Source organism: Sander lucioperca, chromosome 22, assembly GCF_008315115.2.
Source record: "Sander lucioperca isolate FBNREF2018 chromosome 22, SLUC_FBN_1.2, whole genome shotgun sequence".
Taxonomy (NCBI): Eukaryota; Metazoa; Chordata; class Actinopteri; order Perciformes; family Percidae; genus Sander; species Sander lucioperca.
The window spans coordinates 24414701-24432462 of record NC_050194.1 but is presented as its reverse complement, the minus strand read 5'-3'; the positions used below and the strand labels follow the sequence as shown (position 1 = coordinate 24432462).

At 42.1% G+C, this 17762-nt stretch overlaps 1 protein-coding gene across 2 annotated transcripts; it reads right to left on the bottom strand.

Moving 5' to 3' along the window:
• Nucleotides 1-2707: 2707 nt before the first annotated feature.
• On the bottom strand, nt 2708-16013 carry LOC116061212 (protein FAM171A2). Of its 2 annotated transcripts, none has more exons than XM_031315242.2 (8): nt 15720-16013; nt 10071-10298; nt 8914-9006; nt 6858-7016; nt 5666-5845; nt 5442-5555; nt 4372-4519; nt 2708-4221 (listed from the first exon to the last, which is right to left on the bottom strand). In XM_031315242.2, the coding sequence occupies exons 1-8, from the start codon at nt 15814-15816 to the stop codon at nt 2739-2741; spliced, it is 2502 nt and encodes an 833-aa protein (XP_031171102.1). In that variant the 5' UTR covers nt 15817-16013; the 3' UTR covers nt 2708-2738. The 2 variants fall into 2 exon arrangements, with proteins under 2 accessions (XP_031171102.1, XP_031171103.1); XM_031315243.2 differs by having other exon boundaries at nt 4393-4519; nt 15720-16010.
• Nucleotides 16014-17762: the final 1749 nt, after the last annotated feature.

Below are 17762 nucleotides of genomic sequence, written 5' to 3'. Positions count from 1 at the left end.
TGCGTTCATTTTTATTTATTTTTTAGGAGGGGTACTAACAAGTACGTCGGTAACTTCTATCTACTTCTATCAAAATAAAATCACACACGCTGACTGACCGTGGGAACAAGTTTATTTCTATTTCGTCTCATGTACAGAAATAATCAATATACAGTTTACAAACAACTGACCAGATTTATGAAGCAAATGATTTACTGCACAGGATGAAGGCCTACAGTTCAGTCCTCCCCACCCTCATGAGTATTTGTACTCAAAACTCCAACAAAGTGGTTCGACAGGTTCAGTGTGTCCTCTTGGGGTCACTGACACTTTCTCTACTGAGAAAACTGGTTTTCTCATGGTAAACAAAAACAAGCAAGGGAAGCCACAATTGCACAACTCATTATAAATTCCATATATGGTCCCAAACAGAAGTACATTTACAGCAGGGGACACAACAGTTCAGTAGGAATCGTTTCATGGCGTCATGGTTTTTCTTCAGACTTTGAATTACATCACATTTTCAGTTTGTAGCGTAGGCGACTGACACAGGCTTATGAACAGCGAGCAAATGGTGAAAAGGACCAACAAGTCAGCGTGACTTTTATACAAACCTTCACTTCATAATCAAACATATTACTCTGCAACAAAACAAAAGAACATCTTCAAGTTTTCTAAACTGGTGAGCTTTTATCTGCTAGATGACACAATTAAGTTCACAGTTGTTGATGCGTCGTAGGCAGTGATGATGCTGAGGATTCAGCGGGAGCGTGTTGGTCAGTATGTTGTCGTTGTAAACATTTACGACCGGAAGTGAATTTTGTTAGAACTGGATTAAGGGGAAAAAAGTCAGTGTTTCTTCATATAACCGAGTTCATTTTGGCAACACGATTCATCACATTTTTGTGCCAAACATCCTGGATCAATTTTCAAAAGCAGGTTTCATCAAAAACACCCTATTCTACATGTTACATGCACGTCGTATACACATAAAATCTCATATAGTTCATCATACCATTTACAAGTTTGGTGAAAAAGAGGATAGATACAAGAAATTAAGATAGTAAAGGATGTAATAGCCGCAAGAAAAGTTGTCAGTTTTTTGGCAGCGATGCTCCCCAGAGTAACGCGTTGCTGTTATTACCACAATGCAGTGTGCTTATTAGTGCCTGGTGACGACTAACTGCATTTTAAAAAAGGGACCTGCATGCCTATCACTGGATCCTATGTGAAAGAAGGCACTTACAGGAGAGAAGTGGTGCAGGCCCTGTCTGAAAACAACCCCTGTGGATCTCAGTAGAATATTAAACAGGTTAAGTCTTCAAGTAAAGTGGTTCTTTTTCTGTTTAGACTTACCCACCTTTCTTGGCAATTAGGGGTTGTCTTATACGCAGCAGCCCGAAGAACTGTGGGGGGGCTTTTGGTGCCTTCGTACATTCATATGCATGCAACCTTTCTAAACCCAAATGGTCTTTCAAATGTCTGGGAAACTATTTACACAACAGGAAACTGTCTCTGTTGACTAAACAACAACAGGAGAAAGGCAGAAAGTCCAACTTTTGGCAATAAATCACTGACAGAGAGGATGCCATAATGGTAATGCTCAACATTTCAAATCAATACTATCTGAATAAGTAATTTGAACACATGAACACAGCACAGCAGGAAGAGGAAATCAAGTAGATCCCTGAAAGAGCAAAATGCAAATCGCACGTTGGACTTTATAGATTGGATTTAGGGCTGCAACCAACGATTATTTTTATAGTCGATTAATCTGTTGATTATTTTCTCAATTAACTGATTAGTTGTTTGGTTTATAAAATGTCAGAAAATGGTGAAAAATGACGATCAGTGTTTCCAAAGCCCAAGATGACGTCCTCAAATGTCTTGTTTTGTTCATAACTTAAAGATATTCAGTCAACTGTCACAGAGGAGAGAAGAAATTAGAAAACATTCACATTTAACAAGCTGGAATCCAAGAATTTGTTACGTTTTTATGCTGGAATCAGAGAAATTTTACTTTTTATCTTGATTATCAAAATACTTGGCGATTCATGTAATAGTTGACAACTAATCGATTCATCTTTGCAGCTCTAATTGCATTATCCGTTCACAGGGGCTCAAAAAAATGACAAGTTCCCTTCAAATTCAAGCTTTGGGAAGCTGTTTCCTTTGAAAGAAAACTTATTCTAGTTACAGTTTTGGGCATGGGAGTAGTCAAGGAAAACACAGGTGCACATCTTCTACCATCTACATGAGCCTTTGTGTAGTTTAAGTCCAAGGAAGGAAATCTAATTCACCTAAACAACCATCAACCTCGTAAAAAGTGTCATCCACTTCCAAATACTTGGCAAGTAACAATCAATCAATTATCAAATCATTAGTAAGTGCTTTATTCTTATATTTTGCTCTATAAAATGGCTATTTCCACAGTCAGTCTATGCAACGGCTCAGACGATGGTTCAGTGATGTGATAGATGATAGAATTCACAATAAACTGGATACGTTTCAGTACACGATAGATCATCTCAGTGGGATCCAGTGAGATTAACTGACAGTGAGACTACGAGAGAAATCAGAAAGTGCAAAAGCACCTCACTAGAAACACAAAGGTCAAACAACAACCTGAAAATGGACCAGTGAAGCATGGTTGTGCTTATCGTGATCTCTCTCGGTGAAAACATCACTCTTCTCCCATGATTGTTGTGGAAAGATTCCCCCCTTTTGAAAAGAAGCATTCGGTTAGTTCAAAAAACAGCTCACTTCCTGGGGTGGAAGACCATGAGAGGCCTGTCTTCAATCTTCTGCCAAGGGCTCTTCTTGTTCCCGTCTTTGTCGTCGGGATCGTCCTCAGGACTGGTCAAGGAGTCGCGGCGGTTCTCGCTGTTGCTGCTGCGGCTGCTGTTCACGCGGCTGCGTCCTCGTCTGGGGATGGTGGATCCTCGGGAGGATGGACCTTCGTCGAGAAGAGGGGTGAGGGAGTTCTCCTCGGGTGAGACCGGGCGTCCCTCGCTGCTGCTGGGCTCGCTGTGGTCGGGGTATGCCAACTTGGAGTAACTCTTCCCCCCACTGCTGCTAACACCGTGGCCCTTCCGTCCTCCCGTCCCCCAACGCTCGTCTTTACCCTTCCTGTTCATTGCCGACTTGCGTTCTTGGGACTCCAGAGGCGGTTCAAGGTTGACGTCTCGTCCAGCGTTGCTTGGACCCCCCAAGAATCCCCCAACGCCTCCGCCACTGAGGTCATTCCCAGCATCTATGTAGGAGTGGCGCACGTGAGCATTGTTACGTCCATCCAGAGAGATGAACCACGCCCTTGGGTGCTGTTTAACACCCAGCTCCAGTAGCTTCTTCTCAGTCAGAGCCTGCAGTTCGCCGTTCATCTGAGCCATGGTGGAGTCGTTGAAGAGCACCGGGATGGTCACGGGTCCACCAGAGGAGTCGGATGCCCAGCTCGGATCCTCCGAGTCGTCGCCTTGGGAGCCACCTTGCTGCTGCTGTTGGCCTTGTTTCTGGGAGTGGTGGTGATGGTGCTGCTGGCCTCCTCCCGCGCCATCTTTATCTTGGTCCTTCTGGTCCTTGCCATCTTTGGGAAACTCGGAGGGCAGGCGCATGTAGTGTGCTGGGATGACCAGGGTCGGCACCATGCTCCGGTACATGTTCTCCTTCATCTGGTCAATGGAGCTGCAGAAGATGATCTGACCTGGCTGGGTGTTGAGGGAGGTGGGTCTGGCAAGGCTGTCTGCAGCTGCTGCCGAATATTCGGGCGGTTTGTCAGACTGGCTTGGCACGTAGCCTTGAAAGCGAGGCGGGGACGGGGGATCAGAGGAGTACCCTCGATTGTCGTTGGCGTTGTGGTGTCGGTGATATTCAGACTCTTTGCCCTCCATAGGGCTGTAGCTCCGGTTGTAGTCTTCATGCAGCAGAGGGTTGTCCAGGTTGTTGGTCTCTGTGGCACGTGTAACCTTCATGGGGAAGCTTTCACCCCGTTGGGGACCTGAAATATTTTTTCCCTTTGCGTGTCGCAGCATGTGAGCTGGAACATGCTTGGTTAAGTCCTCCCGTGAACTCTGGTAGTCTCGAGATGGGGACATTTCAGATTTGTCAATTGAAGGGCCAGACTCAACGTGGCCGCCACAGATCAGATTTAGGCGCGAAGTGGATGTTCCCTGGTCTCTCTTTGCACCATTTAGATTGGAAGTGTGGACTTTCCCTTGCTGCCGTCGAGGTTTCAAACACTTCCGCCTAAAAGGTAAAGAGACACTGAAGGTCAGAAAGGAAAGAAACCCCTTTAATCTGCTGGGGATTACAATAGTAGTCTAATCTAATGAGAGCCTAAAATCACCACCAAAATCACCGTTATTTTTGCTATTAATAGAAACCTAAATCTGAGACCTGCGCCTACGCTCCCCACACCTGCAGTAGTAGAGCAGCACACAGAGCAGGATGAGCACCAGCAGGGCCAGCGAGCCCAGGATGGAGAGCAGGAACAGGGTGTGGTAGGTGGTGATGTCCCTCAAGCCTGGATGAGACAAACCCAATCCTGCAAGACAATTCATGGCAGAAAGACGTCTGAATCATTGTTAGTGCGTCTCTCAATGATCTGATATCCCCACCACCCTGTCTGTGGCACTCAGCCTCAAGCCCATTGTTTCCTACTGAGGGTGTAAATCTTTACAGTGTGGCTCATTGATGTGTTTTTAAATAGTTTTTGGACAACAATGGAGCTCCATGGCACAAAGGAAGACGATATATCAGGCATTTATGAGATTATTATTGTGTTAACGACAAGAAAAACAATATCACCAGCCTCATCCTCATTGAATGGGAGGGTTACGTGATTTAACTTCTTCCAGAGACAAAATGTCATACTGTATATTTGATGCATCATGAGAATACCACCCAACAAATCTTTCCCTGTACTGATTTCAGCATGTTATTATGGACTTATTTAAACTATGCAATGACGCCTGACCTTCAGCACCAAACAGAACATTACATTACAGTTGTAAGTTTTTCTGTTTTTCTCCAAGAGACATACAGGAACATCTGCTGGCACAGCAGCAACACTCAAGATGAAAAACAGCACAGGCAGCAGAGCAGGAGGGGGAGATGAGTTACGGCACATATTTGGCAGGGGGTTTAAAGGGTCTTCCATCAAGAAAATCTTAAGTTTTTTAATATAAAATGCATTTTTACATTGTTTCAGACCATAATTATAACCATGTCTGTGTCTAAAATGTTGGAAAAGCTAGAGCACATAGTAAAAAAGTAACACTCAAAAAGCTTTAAGACAAAACTTGCTAATGAAGTCCAACGGGGATCAACTACAATCATTAGATCTGAGAAAGGTCATTTAGTTATTTTCGATGCTCACATTGATTTAACATTCATTCGGCTTAGATGGTGCCCAAAACGGCTGCACATAAGTCTTATAATGGTAGGAAAAACCCTGATTACAGTACCTGAAGATGCAGGGAAAGCAGCTAACCAGTATCCCATCTGAGGAACCACAACGTTCCACACAAACTGTGGGCCGTCCTTTTTGATGTAGCCCGTCCCGTTCCTAACCCACAGTCCTGCAGAAATGTAAAATATTATCACTGTTATTACATATGCCGCATAAGAAAATCTGATGCCTACATTACCGAAAGTACAGATAAAAATACCTTTTTTGTGCTTCCCTTACCCGTCTTAGGCTGATACAGCCAAGCAGGAACACTTGTGGCCATCCTGTTGCGGGTGTCGGACGGCAGCGGCACCGAGACATGGATCGGATCTGAGACCTGGATCTCACGGCCATTTTTGTCAAAGAGCTGAATGCTGACCACAGCCAAAGCTGTCAAGTCTGTCCACCCTATTTCTGCACCTGAAAAAGTCACCGATATCAGCTTTAACACGTCTGTTACAAATCTGTAAAATGTTGTGTTCTTACAATCAGGATTTTTGAAGCAGATGCATCACTCCCTTGTTCACTCTTTCACTATTCAAACAATCAGTATTTGACTCTATAGTAAACAGTTAATATGAATCATCATTTTGTGGTGACTTATTGGGTGATCAGCAGACCCAAACTACAGTTTTCAGCGGTGATCCAGAATGAAAATCTGGGGGACGGTTTTTCTTCTTGGGGTGAAGAACATTCTGAGTTTTATTTGATGTATATTTAATCTGTTTAAAATCTGCTGAAAATTCTGCGTTCGCAGATTGCGTGTGGCCCTGGTGATCAGGTTTGGCTCACAGACGATGTTCCAGTTCATCCCAAAGGTGTTGGATGGGGTTGAGGTCAGAGCTCTGTGCAGGACAGTCATGTTCTTTCAGGTGGCTTTGAGCACCTGGGCTTTGTCATGTTGAAATGAGAAAGAGCCTTCCTTGAACTGCTGACACAAGTTGGGAGCTCACTATTGTATAAAATATCATAGTGTGATGTAGCATTATGATTTCCCTTCGACAGAAAAACGTGGCCTAGATTAGGGCTGGGCGATATGTAGAAAATCAGGTTTCACGATATTCTTGAAGAAATACCTCAATGTCGATATTGCGACGATATTATAGCATTGACAATTGGTGCTTTAAAAAAATATCTTCACATCAGTAATATGGATATAATGACTAAGTGGGTAAAGGCAATAATAGAACAGCTAGAACAATCTGGTAAGTTCATGAAATTACATAACTTATGTTTATTAATTAATGCAGCCTTTAAAACCAGGTAAAGACACTTAAGCCATATTACGATATTACGATATCCAAAATCTAAGACTATATCTAGTCTCACATCACGACAATGATATGATATCAATATATTGTCCCCAGTAAAGTACACAAACGTACGTATCCACACACCTCCGGCCAGACAGTATATCATTCTCGACACCCACCTGAGCTGTTGGTCTCTTGGCCCAGGAGAAACGGGAAACCGCCGATCTCATACTGAGTCCTGGCCGTGGTCAGCGCAGCAGACAGCGCTGTGTAGTTGGAGTCAGACGGCAGCTGAAGGGACTTCCTCTGGAGCTGCACCAGCGGCTGGTTACGAGCTCCTGCAGAGAAACAATCCGTATGTAAATCCTACAACCAGCTCATGTCTTAAAAGGTCCAATGTGTGGGAATTTCTCCCATCTAGCGTTGAGATCATATATCACAATCAAGTCTCTCGCACCACGCAGTTCAAAGTACGTATTACAGCTACGGTAGCCTTCACGCTTTTTTCTGATGACGCCGGTCTCTTGCTCTTTTCAACATCCTTTTTCTTTTTCTGGGCGAAGAAGAAGACGTAGCATAGCGTAGCATTTTCTTATTAAGACATGTGGGATATGCCTGTATTATTCGGGTTTAAGAGGCATTCTTGGACATGTATACAGTGCATTCGGAATATGTGTCTCAATCGTGGTTTTTGCCGCAGTTTGTGACAGTTTATGGCCTCTTGCCTGTCTGAAGCGTGATTTATGCTTCTGCGTTAAATCTACGGCGTGGCTATGTACATAACAACGTGGAGACACAGACCCAACGCTGTAGCCTGACGTGCACCTCTTGAAAAATGTAACAACACGTCGCGACAACGCACGTCGCTCGGCTGTCGCTTGGCAGCGTTGCATGTCCCCCGACTCATTTCCTGGTTCTCCTTCTCCATAAACAACATGAAATCAAGGAGAGGGTTAACTTTTCCTGCTCCAGATTTCCCACCGTGGTCAGAAAGAACAGGGGAGACACTTTGTTTCTCTCACTATGACTCTAGAGTCGCTACACGCTCCGAAGCTAATCACCGTCACTCTCTCACTCGCTCTACCACACACACGCACGCACGCACGCACGCACGCACGCACACACACACACACACACACACACACACACACACACACACACACACACACACACACACACACGTACACACACGTACACACACACACACACACACACGTCAGCCCTGCTATTCTTTTAAAGAGATGGACGCACGAGTATAAACTTCAGGCCACTTACGTAGGCTACGGCGAAAGCTCTGCGTGCGCACAACCATAAATCACGCTTTACGGTCAGCTCTGTGCGTTGCTCTGGTTACTGTACACAAACCAACCAGCTAACAGTTTGCAAGGCTGTGGTAGAGATGCATGCCCAACACACAAACACAACTAATTTCAAACATTATGAAAGACTTGGATATTAACGGGGTTTTTGGATATGCACAAACATCGCAACGGCGACCTTTTCGAGAAGCTGGTTGAAGGAATGAAAGAGGGATGCTGTGTTCACACGGTCCAACAACTCCGCCACCCGTGGAAAACTTTTTAAAAATCCTATTTTGCACGGCTACATGTAAACGGGAACATTAGTGGAATATTCACTTTGATTAGCCATAAAAACAGCTGAGTCGGAATGTCGTCTTTTATTTTTTTTTATAATACTATGTGCATGTAAATGCAGTTAGTGAATTACAGATACCAAGGAAAATATAAAGAAGGAAAAGCATTGATGCCAGACTTTGACCTTTTTGTAGTTATATTGAAGTTAATGGGGTGGCAACTCACTATAACCCATATTTGTAGTACTCTGCTGCAGCTGTTGCTATGGTGAGTAGCAGCAAATAACACAGGCTCATCTAAATCTAAATCTGTGAAGGCGTGAGTAGACACGCGGGAGAGGAGAGGGGTGTGAATATATCATCACTCTCTGCTGGAGACGCACTCATTTAAGATGTGATGACAGAATAACTGTTGAAGGGGTCACTGACAGACCCCAAAATAGTCGTTACCCGACAGCTCTACATTTACTGTCCGTTGTGATTCATAATTTTAAAACATTGGACTCATAAATTGTGTCTCAGTTCCTTGGAGTGAGCCAAGAGTCCCTCATAAATTCAAGGTGTGACGGGATAAGTGAGCGTGCACGACTTATCATCAAACATTCATGTTTCTTCAGAGAGAAATGTGTTGTTTTCTTTACCTGGTGACCCAGACAGCACCTGCAGCACGTCATCGTACAGAATAAGTGTTCCTGGCCTCTGAACCAGGAGGTACAGGCTGACGGATGCATACACTGGAGGAAAAAAAGGAAGAAATGTAAATGAACTCAGCAGATATTTAAAAAGTGTAACAACAACAATGCAGAGCCCACAACATTTGAGGATGGGAAGTTGGGTCTGGACTTGATCCGTTGTGGAGCAACTATGCTCGAGTCAGAGCTGTTCGGACCAATCAGATTGTCAGGGCGGGCTTTATACGATGATGGACAGATGATCAACAGTAACGTAATCAACCACGTCACCAAAGAGCGCTTGGGTTGAATTCGTTTACAACGCAGATGGCTGCCATCGCGTCTGTTATAGAAGATATCGACAGCGCATTCATTTTAAAAGAGGAACAGAGAACCTCGATCACGTATGTATACACATTGCCACACGGAAACTGTCGCCTCTGCCTTTGCTCTGTCGAAGCCTGCCTTTGACTTGCAGCTTCTGTGACGTCTGTCTCCGATGCTCTGATTGGTTGGAGGTCTATCCAATTGAGTGCAGAGGCATTTTCTTTCCTGGTTCGGTTGAAACACCCCCCATAATCACAGCCCAATGGAGCAGTATCAGACTCATATTCTGACTAGAATCTGAGTATGACGACGTCAGGCTAGGAGTTTAGTGGTGCAACTAACAAATAATTTTCATTGTCAATTAATCTGTCGATTACTTTCTCGATTAATCAATTAGTTGTTTGGTCTATGAAATGTTGTTCAGTGTTTCCCAAAAAGCCCAAGATGACCTCAATGTCTTGTTTTGTCCACAACTCAAAGATATTCAGTTTATTGTCACAGAGGAGAGAAGAAACTAGAAGATATTCACATTTAACAAGCTGGAATCCAAGAATTTGTTACGTTTTTTTTCAACAACTAATTCAAACTAATGATTGAATTGACAACTAAACGATTAATCTTTGTGGCACTAGCTAGAGTTGAACAGTTCATTTTGCTTTAACTTTAAGGACAAATAATTGAACTTTTATTGTATTCAACTTAAATCGTTACTTTCAATCTATTGGCATTCATATCAATGTCACTCAAACGAAAGTGCTCTTCACGCTTAATAAACTGCACGTTCTTCCTCTGTGACTTACGGGGGATGCGGCTGGAGTGCCAGGGCACAGAGTTGGTGACGTAGTCTTGTTTGGAGGCTGTGATGATGACCCATGTTCCGGGGCGGTACAGGAAGCTGACTCTCAGTACGCCATCGCTGCCGGCCCTGCTGGACGCCAAGATGGTCTGGTTGCTGTGGACTTCCACCTGAGCGTCCACCAGCGGTGACAGGTCGCTGTTGTCGAACACCTGGACTTTTATTTGCACCTCTGGAAGAACAGAAAGACAGGTACAGTTATTTTGCATTAAGCGGAAACGGTGATTAAGTAGTCTATATCGACGAGGTTTTAACTTCCGGTATTGTTCGGGTGCTGCGGGAAATTCCGCCGGATGTCCTTCATTTTCGGCCGGATGTCCGTTACCTTCCTCTTTCTTTGTGTTGTAATTTTAAACTAGCTAGACTATCTGTCCAATCTGAGTTTTCTGTTGCTCGACTAAAACAACTTTTGAACGTACACACGTTCCACCAAAACAAGTTTGTTCCTGAGGCCATTTTGCAGAGGCGCCGTTGCTCCGTCCATGTCTTTCAGCCCCAGAACATTTTGTTTCTCGTCTTGCTTCTTGGACAGCTAGATGTGGGTCACGCTGGGGGATGTTTCCATGGATACACGCTGACTCTTGTTGTTGCTGCTTCCTCACTCGGCTCAGTTCATGTAGCACTACATGAGCTGTCGCCCTCTAAACCCTCCAGGCCTCTAATGACAAACCCCTCCATGCAAAACGCACTAATTCAGATCATAAACAGTGTGTGTGTGTGTGTGTGTGCGTGCGTGCGTGCGTGCGTGCGTGCGTGCGTGCGTGTGTGTCCATACCCATTGTGTGTGTGTAAATGCTTACATGCATTACCATAATTGGTTCAATAAAACCTCCCTTATATGTGTGTGTGTGTGTGTGTGAGAGAGAGAGTGAGAGAGAGAGTGTGTAAGAGAGTGTGTGTGTGAGAGAAAGAGAGAGAGTGTGTGAGAGAGAGAGAGAGAGAGAGAGAGAGAGAGAGAGTGAAGTGGATTTCCTCAATCTGGGCTTGAAGCAGCTCCATTGACAGAAACACTGAGAGACACAGTGTCACATCAAGAGTCTGGGAATTCACTCACAGAGCCTGAATATAAATTCAGCTGAGAAAGTGGAGTGTAAACCCTCCGAAAACTCAGACAAATCCTTAGAACTTAAATTCACTAGGGCTGCAACTAACGATTATTTTCATTGTCGATTAATCTGTTGCTTATTTTCTTGATTAATCAAGTAGTTTGGTCTATAAAATGGTAAAATGCCAAATGTCTTGTTTTGTCCACAACTCAAAGATATTTAGTTTACTGTCACGGAGGAGAGATAAAAAAATGACTCAAATCGATTAATCTTTGCAGCTCTAAAATTCACACTGTGGTTTTTCAGAGTCAAGTCAGAGAGAGGAAACTAATATTTAGTGAGAATTTAGTCATTTAACTTTTAGGTTTTGCCCTTTTCTTTAAATCTAATCAACAGTTACTGCACCTTTGACTGCTACACATCATCACTGGTTTCTAAGAGCACAATAGGGTTGCAGCTATTGATTATTTTCATCATCCATTCATCTGCTGATTGTTTTCTCGAATATTTAATTTTTGTATTTTAGAATTCTGTGTACTTTCATAGACAGACCAAGAAAACCAGCAACTATTCACCTCCGACGGGCTGGAAGTGGTGAGTGTTTGACTTTACTGGTTAAAAAAAAAATCACTTCAGTAAAAAAAAGAACAACATTGAACAGCTGATGATGCCGTGCAAAACTGCAGATTTCTTAAGGAGATAATTACTTCACATACACTGTTAGAAAAGTTTGTAGAAATACTGACAGATTTGATTGTTTGTCATCTGTTTGATTAACAGAAATGTCCGTTAAAGGTAGGGGTGCACGATTCAGAAAATGTCAGCATTCAATATCGATTTTTAGACTCAAGATTTGATTCAAAAATCGATTTTCGATTCAAAAAGGATTCTCGATTAAAAAAACGATTCACAGCATGTAAATGTAGTTACTTTTCCCATGTGATTGCAGTAGACATACAATAAAAACAATTTTAAAAAAATATATTTATATATTATATATAAATATATATATATTTTTTAATTAAAAAATATGAATCGATTTTTGGAAGTCTATGAATTGATTTTGAATCGGTAGAGCATGAATCGCGATACGAATGTGAATCGATTTTTTTTGCACACCTCTAGTTAAAGGTACTGAGGATACACTTAAAATTTTGAGAATTTTCCATTTTTGGATTAAAAGAACTGTCCGTAAACTTAACGGAAAAGATTTTTTTCTTACAGTGCAGGGCTGGGCAATACATCAATATTATATTGACATCGATATACGAGGCTACATATCATCTTAGATTTTGGATATTGCAATATTGTGATATGACACACGTGTTGTCTTTTTCTGGTTTTAAAGGCTGCATTACAGTAAAGTGATGTCATTTTCTAAACTTACCAGACTGTTCTAGCTGTTCTATTTATTTGCCTTTACCCACTTAGTCATTATATGCATATTATTTAAGAAAACTGTCACTGTGTTAATATTTTAAACTAGTGCTGTCAGTTAAACGTGTTATTAACGGCGTTAACGCAAACCCATTTTAACGGCGTCAATTTGTTTATCGCGAGATTAATGTTCTGTTTGGCCTAGCAAACTTTGTAGTTTTTTTCACATGCTGTTGCAACAACTAGTAACGTTAGAAAAACTACAACACCACACCGGATCTAGCTAGACCGGAAACTAAACAACAGGCACACCGCACACACTTGTTTGGGCTTGGAGCCGGCCAAAGAGTAGTAGGCTAACGTTACGTTTTGAATGATTGGCGAGCACGAGACGCCGAAATGGATGCCAATAAGATTCTGAATGGAAAGTTTACTTTTAAAAAGTTGCCAAATGGTTCCATTGACAAGACCAAAGTGATCTGTGTGTGTTGTCGTTGTGAACTGAGCTATCATCGCAGCACGTCCAGTCTGAAATACCACTTGATGGCCAAACACACAGCTGATGGCCGAGCACACAGCTGATGGCCAAGTACACAGCTGATGGCCAAGTACACAGCTGATGGCCGAGCACACAGCTGACGGCGAGCACACAGCTGATGCCAATTCTCTGCCCCCTCGGCAAAGCCAGGTGACAAAAGCACAAAGCAAGCCGATCCACTTTTCCATGTTGATAAGAGCATTAAAATGAGAAAGAATAATTGGACAAAAATAAATCTAGGGACATTTAGAATAGATAAAAATGTGCGATTAATTGCGATTAATAGTGAGTTAACTATGACATTAATCGCGATTAAATATTTTAATCGTTTGACAGCACTAATTTAAACTAAGTTTTGTGTTGGAGTTTGTAACATTCCAAAATCATAATTTTGACTTAAAGATTTTCATTTTCACTGTAAATGCATATCGGTTCCAAATATCGGTTATCGGTTTCATTAACTACTAATAATCGGTATCGGCATCGGCCTTGAGAAACCAGTATCGGTCGATCCCTATCAGAAATATCGTGATATTTGATCTTTTTCCATATGGCCCGGCTCTAACTTCACAATATCTTGCGAGTTGTTGCAGTTCAGGAGAGGAACATCGGAGCTGTTCCAACACACCTCTGAGGCATCAATTAATTGAGGATTTAATCAGTCGAGCAACAGCTGGAGAGCAAAATCTATCCCAATGTAATCTAAATTAGCTTTTAACAGACAAACAAAAGACAGAAATGACTCCATTACCAGTAGAAGTCTGGCACTTAAAATGATACTGAGGTAGAAGAGCAGAAGTATTAGCAGATAAATGCACTTAAAGTAGCAAAAGTAAAAGTACTCATGCCCTGTTCATTTTTACTATATGTTATATATATGATCAGATCATTAATGCGTAAGCAGCTTGTTCATGTTGTAGAAGGCAGGTGAAGCTAATTTTAGGAACTTTGTATACAGTTTGTAGTGCAAAGTTACAGAAGCCCATTGCATTCACAAAAGAAAAAGAATTACATATTACACATCATGTGTCATGAGTTCCTAAGGGCGTAACTTTGGGTTCAACATTGGGGGGAGCAAAATTACATTTTTGGTCTTCAAACAACTTCATTTTCTGCATTCTGGATAATTTTTCTGCAATGATTTGTTCCTTTTCTGCATCAAGTTTTGGTGCAAAAGTCTTTATGTATGTAAAGGAAATTATATTAGGTTTTTGGGGTGGGTTGCACTGGCCAATTTTGATTATTGGGGGGGGGGTTGTAACCGAAATCCTGTTTCCTGCCTCAGCACTCGGCCACCCCGTGACAAGTACAGTACACAGTAGGGATGTAACGATGCATCTCGAATCGGTTAAAAATCAAATCACAATGCAATTTTAAAACGGCACTTGTTTGACTTCAGACGTCACTCAGCTTCTTAGTTCATTAATTTGAACAGATTTTTCTATTTATTTAGTTATTGTGATGTGGGATTTGTTTAAGAAACTGAATTATTCATTTCTTATTTAACATTTGTGATAAAATACAATGTCAGTTGCACTTTTGATAAGAGGACACATCTGTTGTTTATATATATATATATATATATATATATATATATATATATATAAACTGTGGGCTCAGGTGGTAGAGCGGTCTTCTACCAATCGGATGGCCGGTGGTTGGATCCTGGCCCTGCAGTCTATGTGTCGAAGCGTTGAAGTGTCCTTGGGCAAGACACTGAACCCCGAATTGCTGCCAGAGCTCTGCCATCGGTGTGTGAATGTTAACTGGAAGTCGATTTGGATAAAAGCGTCAGCTAAATGAAATGTAATGTCATTTTTTTCAGTCATTTGTCTGCAGCTCATTCCGTATTAAAAATAATCGTGAGAAAAAATTGCATCGTGAATCGTATCAAATTGGGACTTGAGTGTATTGTTACATCCCTAGTTGATCATGTGTTTTGACAAATATAGTGCAGTAAAAAGTACAACATGTCCCTTTAAAATGTAGTGGAGAAAAATGACACTTAGTTACAGTGTGGCAGGGTCTGCCTGTGACCATCCATGCAGCCTAAAATAGCTTGAAGCATGCATATTGCAATGTAATTACATAATGTCCTTCAAAATGCACACCATAACATAAACACTGCTGCTTTTAATTAAAGCTGCTGCTGCATCGACATTCATGTTTGTATTCATGCAAAAATGTATTTATGGGGCTTTATGAGAACACAAAGTGCCTGTTGTCTTAGAGGCTGAAACATATCCACCCTGGTTTCTCTGTCATTGTTGTTCAAAGCAGAAACACAAGAGACACGCAGGGCCTGTGTTTCAGCACGTTAGGCCTGACATTACAGACACTGTTTAAGGCCTTCAACACAGATCTCACACCACACATCTGAACAGAATCACAGCACACACACACCCAAGTGTGGCCCACCACGCTGATATTAATGGATCTATATGTCATCAAACTAACATTATCAAGCGGATACGATGAGAAAATCCTCCCCTTAAAATCCATCTCCTTTTCAGACTGCATATCAGAGTGCAGCGGTGCAAAGAACCGATGGTTTTTTTTTCGCCAAAAGCCATAAAAATGCAACCACTCCCATCTCCTCATTGTGCTGCATCCCCCCGTATGGCGAGCTTACCAAATGCTCCCTGATCTGGAAGAGATTTGGCCAGCGCCTCCCGGACCGCGCAGATCCAGACGAACAGGAGCAAACGAGAGATGGAGCTGGCTGGCATCCTTGCAACTACATCTCTAGTCCCAGCTCGGCGGCCGTGTGTCCATATTTCTCACCCAGCAGCAGTTTCTCTGTTTCACTCCTCAGACATTTAGCTTTGAGTGGTGCCGAGATGCTGCCGTGCCGTCTGTGTGGGCTTCGCCTTGTTTTTATTGTCTGAGCTGGAGAGGAAAAGTGTCCAACGTTTCCCTCTGCTGATCTCAAGTGGAACAGCGACTCGAGCTGCTTCTTACTCTGCACACAACATTGTTCTTAATCTGCATGGAGAACATTTAGAAACGCTAAATACATATACACACAGTACATTTTTTTTTACAACAATACAAACCAAGTTAGACCAAATTAAATGTTTATGATCTCAAGTGGAATATCGACTCAACTGTTCCTAATATGTATTTTAATACTGTGGGAAACATGTCAGGATGCATGGGAAATTAATTTAGAAACGCTAAAAACAGGTTTTTAAATGTTTACAGAAAATATTTGACCAGTGTAATGTAACAAAGTACATTTACTCTATCAGTGGTGGAAAAAGTACTCAACTTTGCTTAAAGGTCCCATATGATGTTCATTTTCAGGTTCATACTTGTATTTTGGGTTTCTACCAGAACACGTTTACATGCTTTAATGTTGAAAATACACTTTATTTTTGTCATACTGTCTGTCTGAATATATCTGTAGTCACCCTCTGTCTGAAAAGCTCAGTTTTAGTGCCTGTCCCTTTAAATTTGTTTCATGCTTCTTGCAGCCTGGACGGCGGTATTGTGCAACTGCAGCATGGGTGACTGTGTGCGGAGGGTCTGCGGACGGTCTGAGTGCCGAGCCGTGCACATACGAGATTTTATAACAACGCTGTCACTACCCGATGTAAGTCGAGTGCAGATGTGCGTTGCGCATGCGTCACATGCCGTGACACGGCAACAATGACACGGCGACATCTACAGACCAGATTTCACGCAGATCTGTTTTGCTGTTAGCCACAGAATAATAAGATAGGTACATTACATAGCAGTAATTTATTATTTAGCATAAGGCATCACATTTTCACAGCATTATTGCCATTTCAAAAGTAAAACACAGGGCTTGTAATGTGTGTGTGTGTGTGTGTGTGTGTGTGTGTGTGTGTGTGTGTGTGTGTGTGTGAGTCACAAGCATGTTTTTAAGGGCAAAGTACATGAACGCACAGTGTGAGAAGTATTAACAGAATTAAAAATCCCTAATTACGTCGGTTAGACGTTGATTACTTTTCGATTAATCGTCCAGCCCTATTCTCCATTAAGAATCCAAAAAATAAACACACAACTCTGTATTCTGTGTGTGTTAGACGGGCAGGCCATTACAGAACTTTTGACTTTGACATGGTTCTCCGCAGACAGATTGGTAGGCTCTCTGGATATTGCATTTGGGGTTTAGGGAATATCGTAAGCTAGGTAATCTTGATTGGGGATGACAGTCCCCTTACACTGTCAACATGCTATTTTTACCCAGCTCCTTGCACATTATTGCCCTCAGGCAAACCCAATCCCATTTCACCTCTAACCCTCCCCAAATTTCCTCATTATTAAAACAGGTACGTAAAGCTTAAGTGCGTAACTTTTTGATATTAATGAATGTCTGTACATTCAAGCCATTGATAAATGAGTTGCTACAAAGCTAATGAAGACTATCAGCTCCACACAACTCTCTCTGGATTTGTCAGTATGACTATGTTCAGAAGATTGTGGCGTCCGGTGACTTTCCCGCGCAGAAACTTGAGTGAAGATAATGTGTGTTGTATCATGTGGATGCGCCAACAGTCACTTTTGTCTCTATATCTATATATATTATATTACTTTATATACTGCTGGGTAGCTTAGGAATTTCTCCCTGGGGATCAATAAAGTCTAATTGATATAATAAGGTCGAAATACTATATATTTGTTTTTAACTTGTACAAAGAAGTTATTA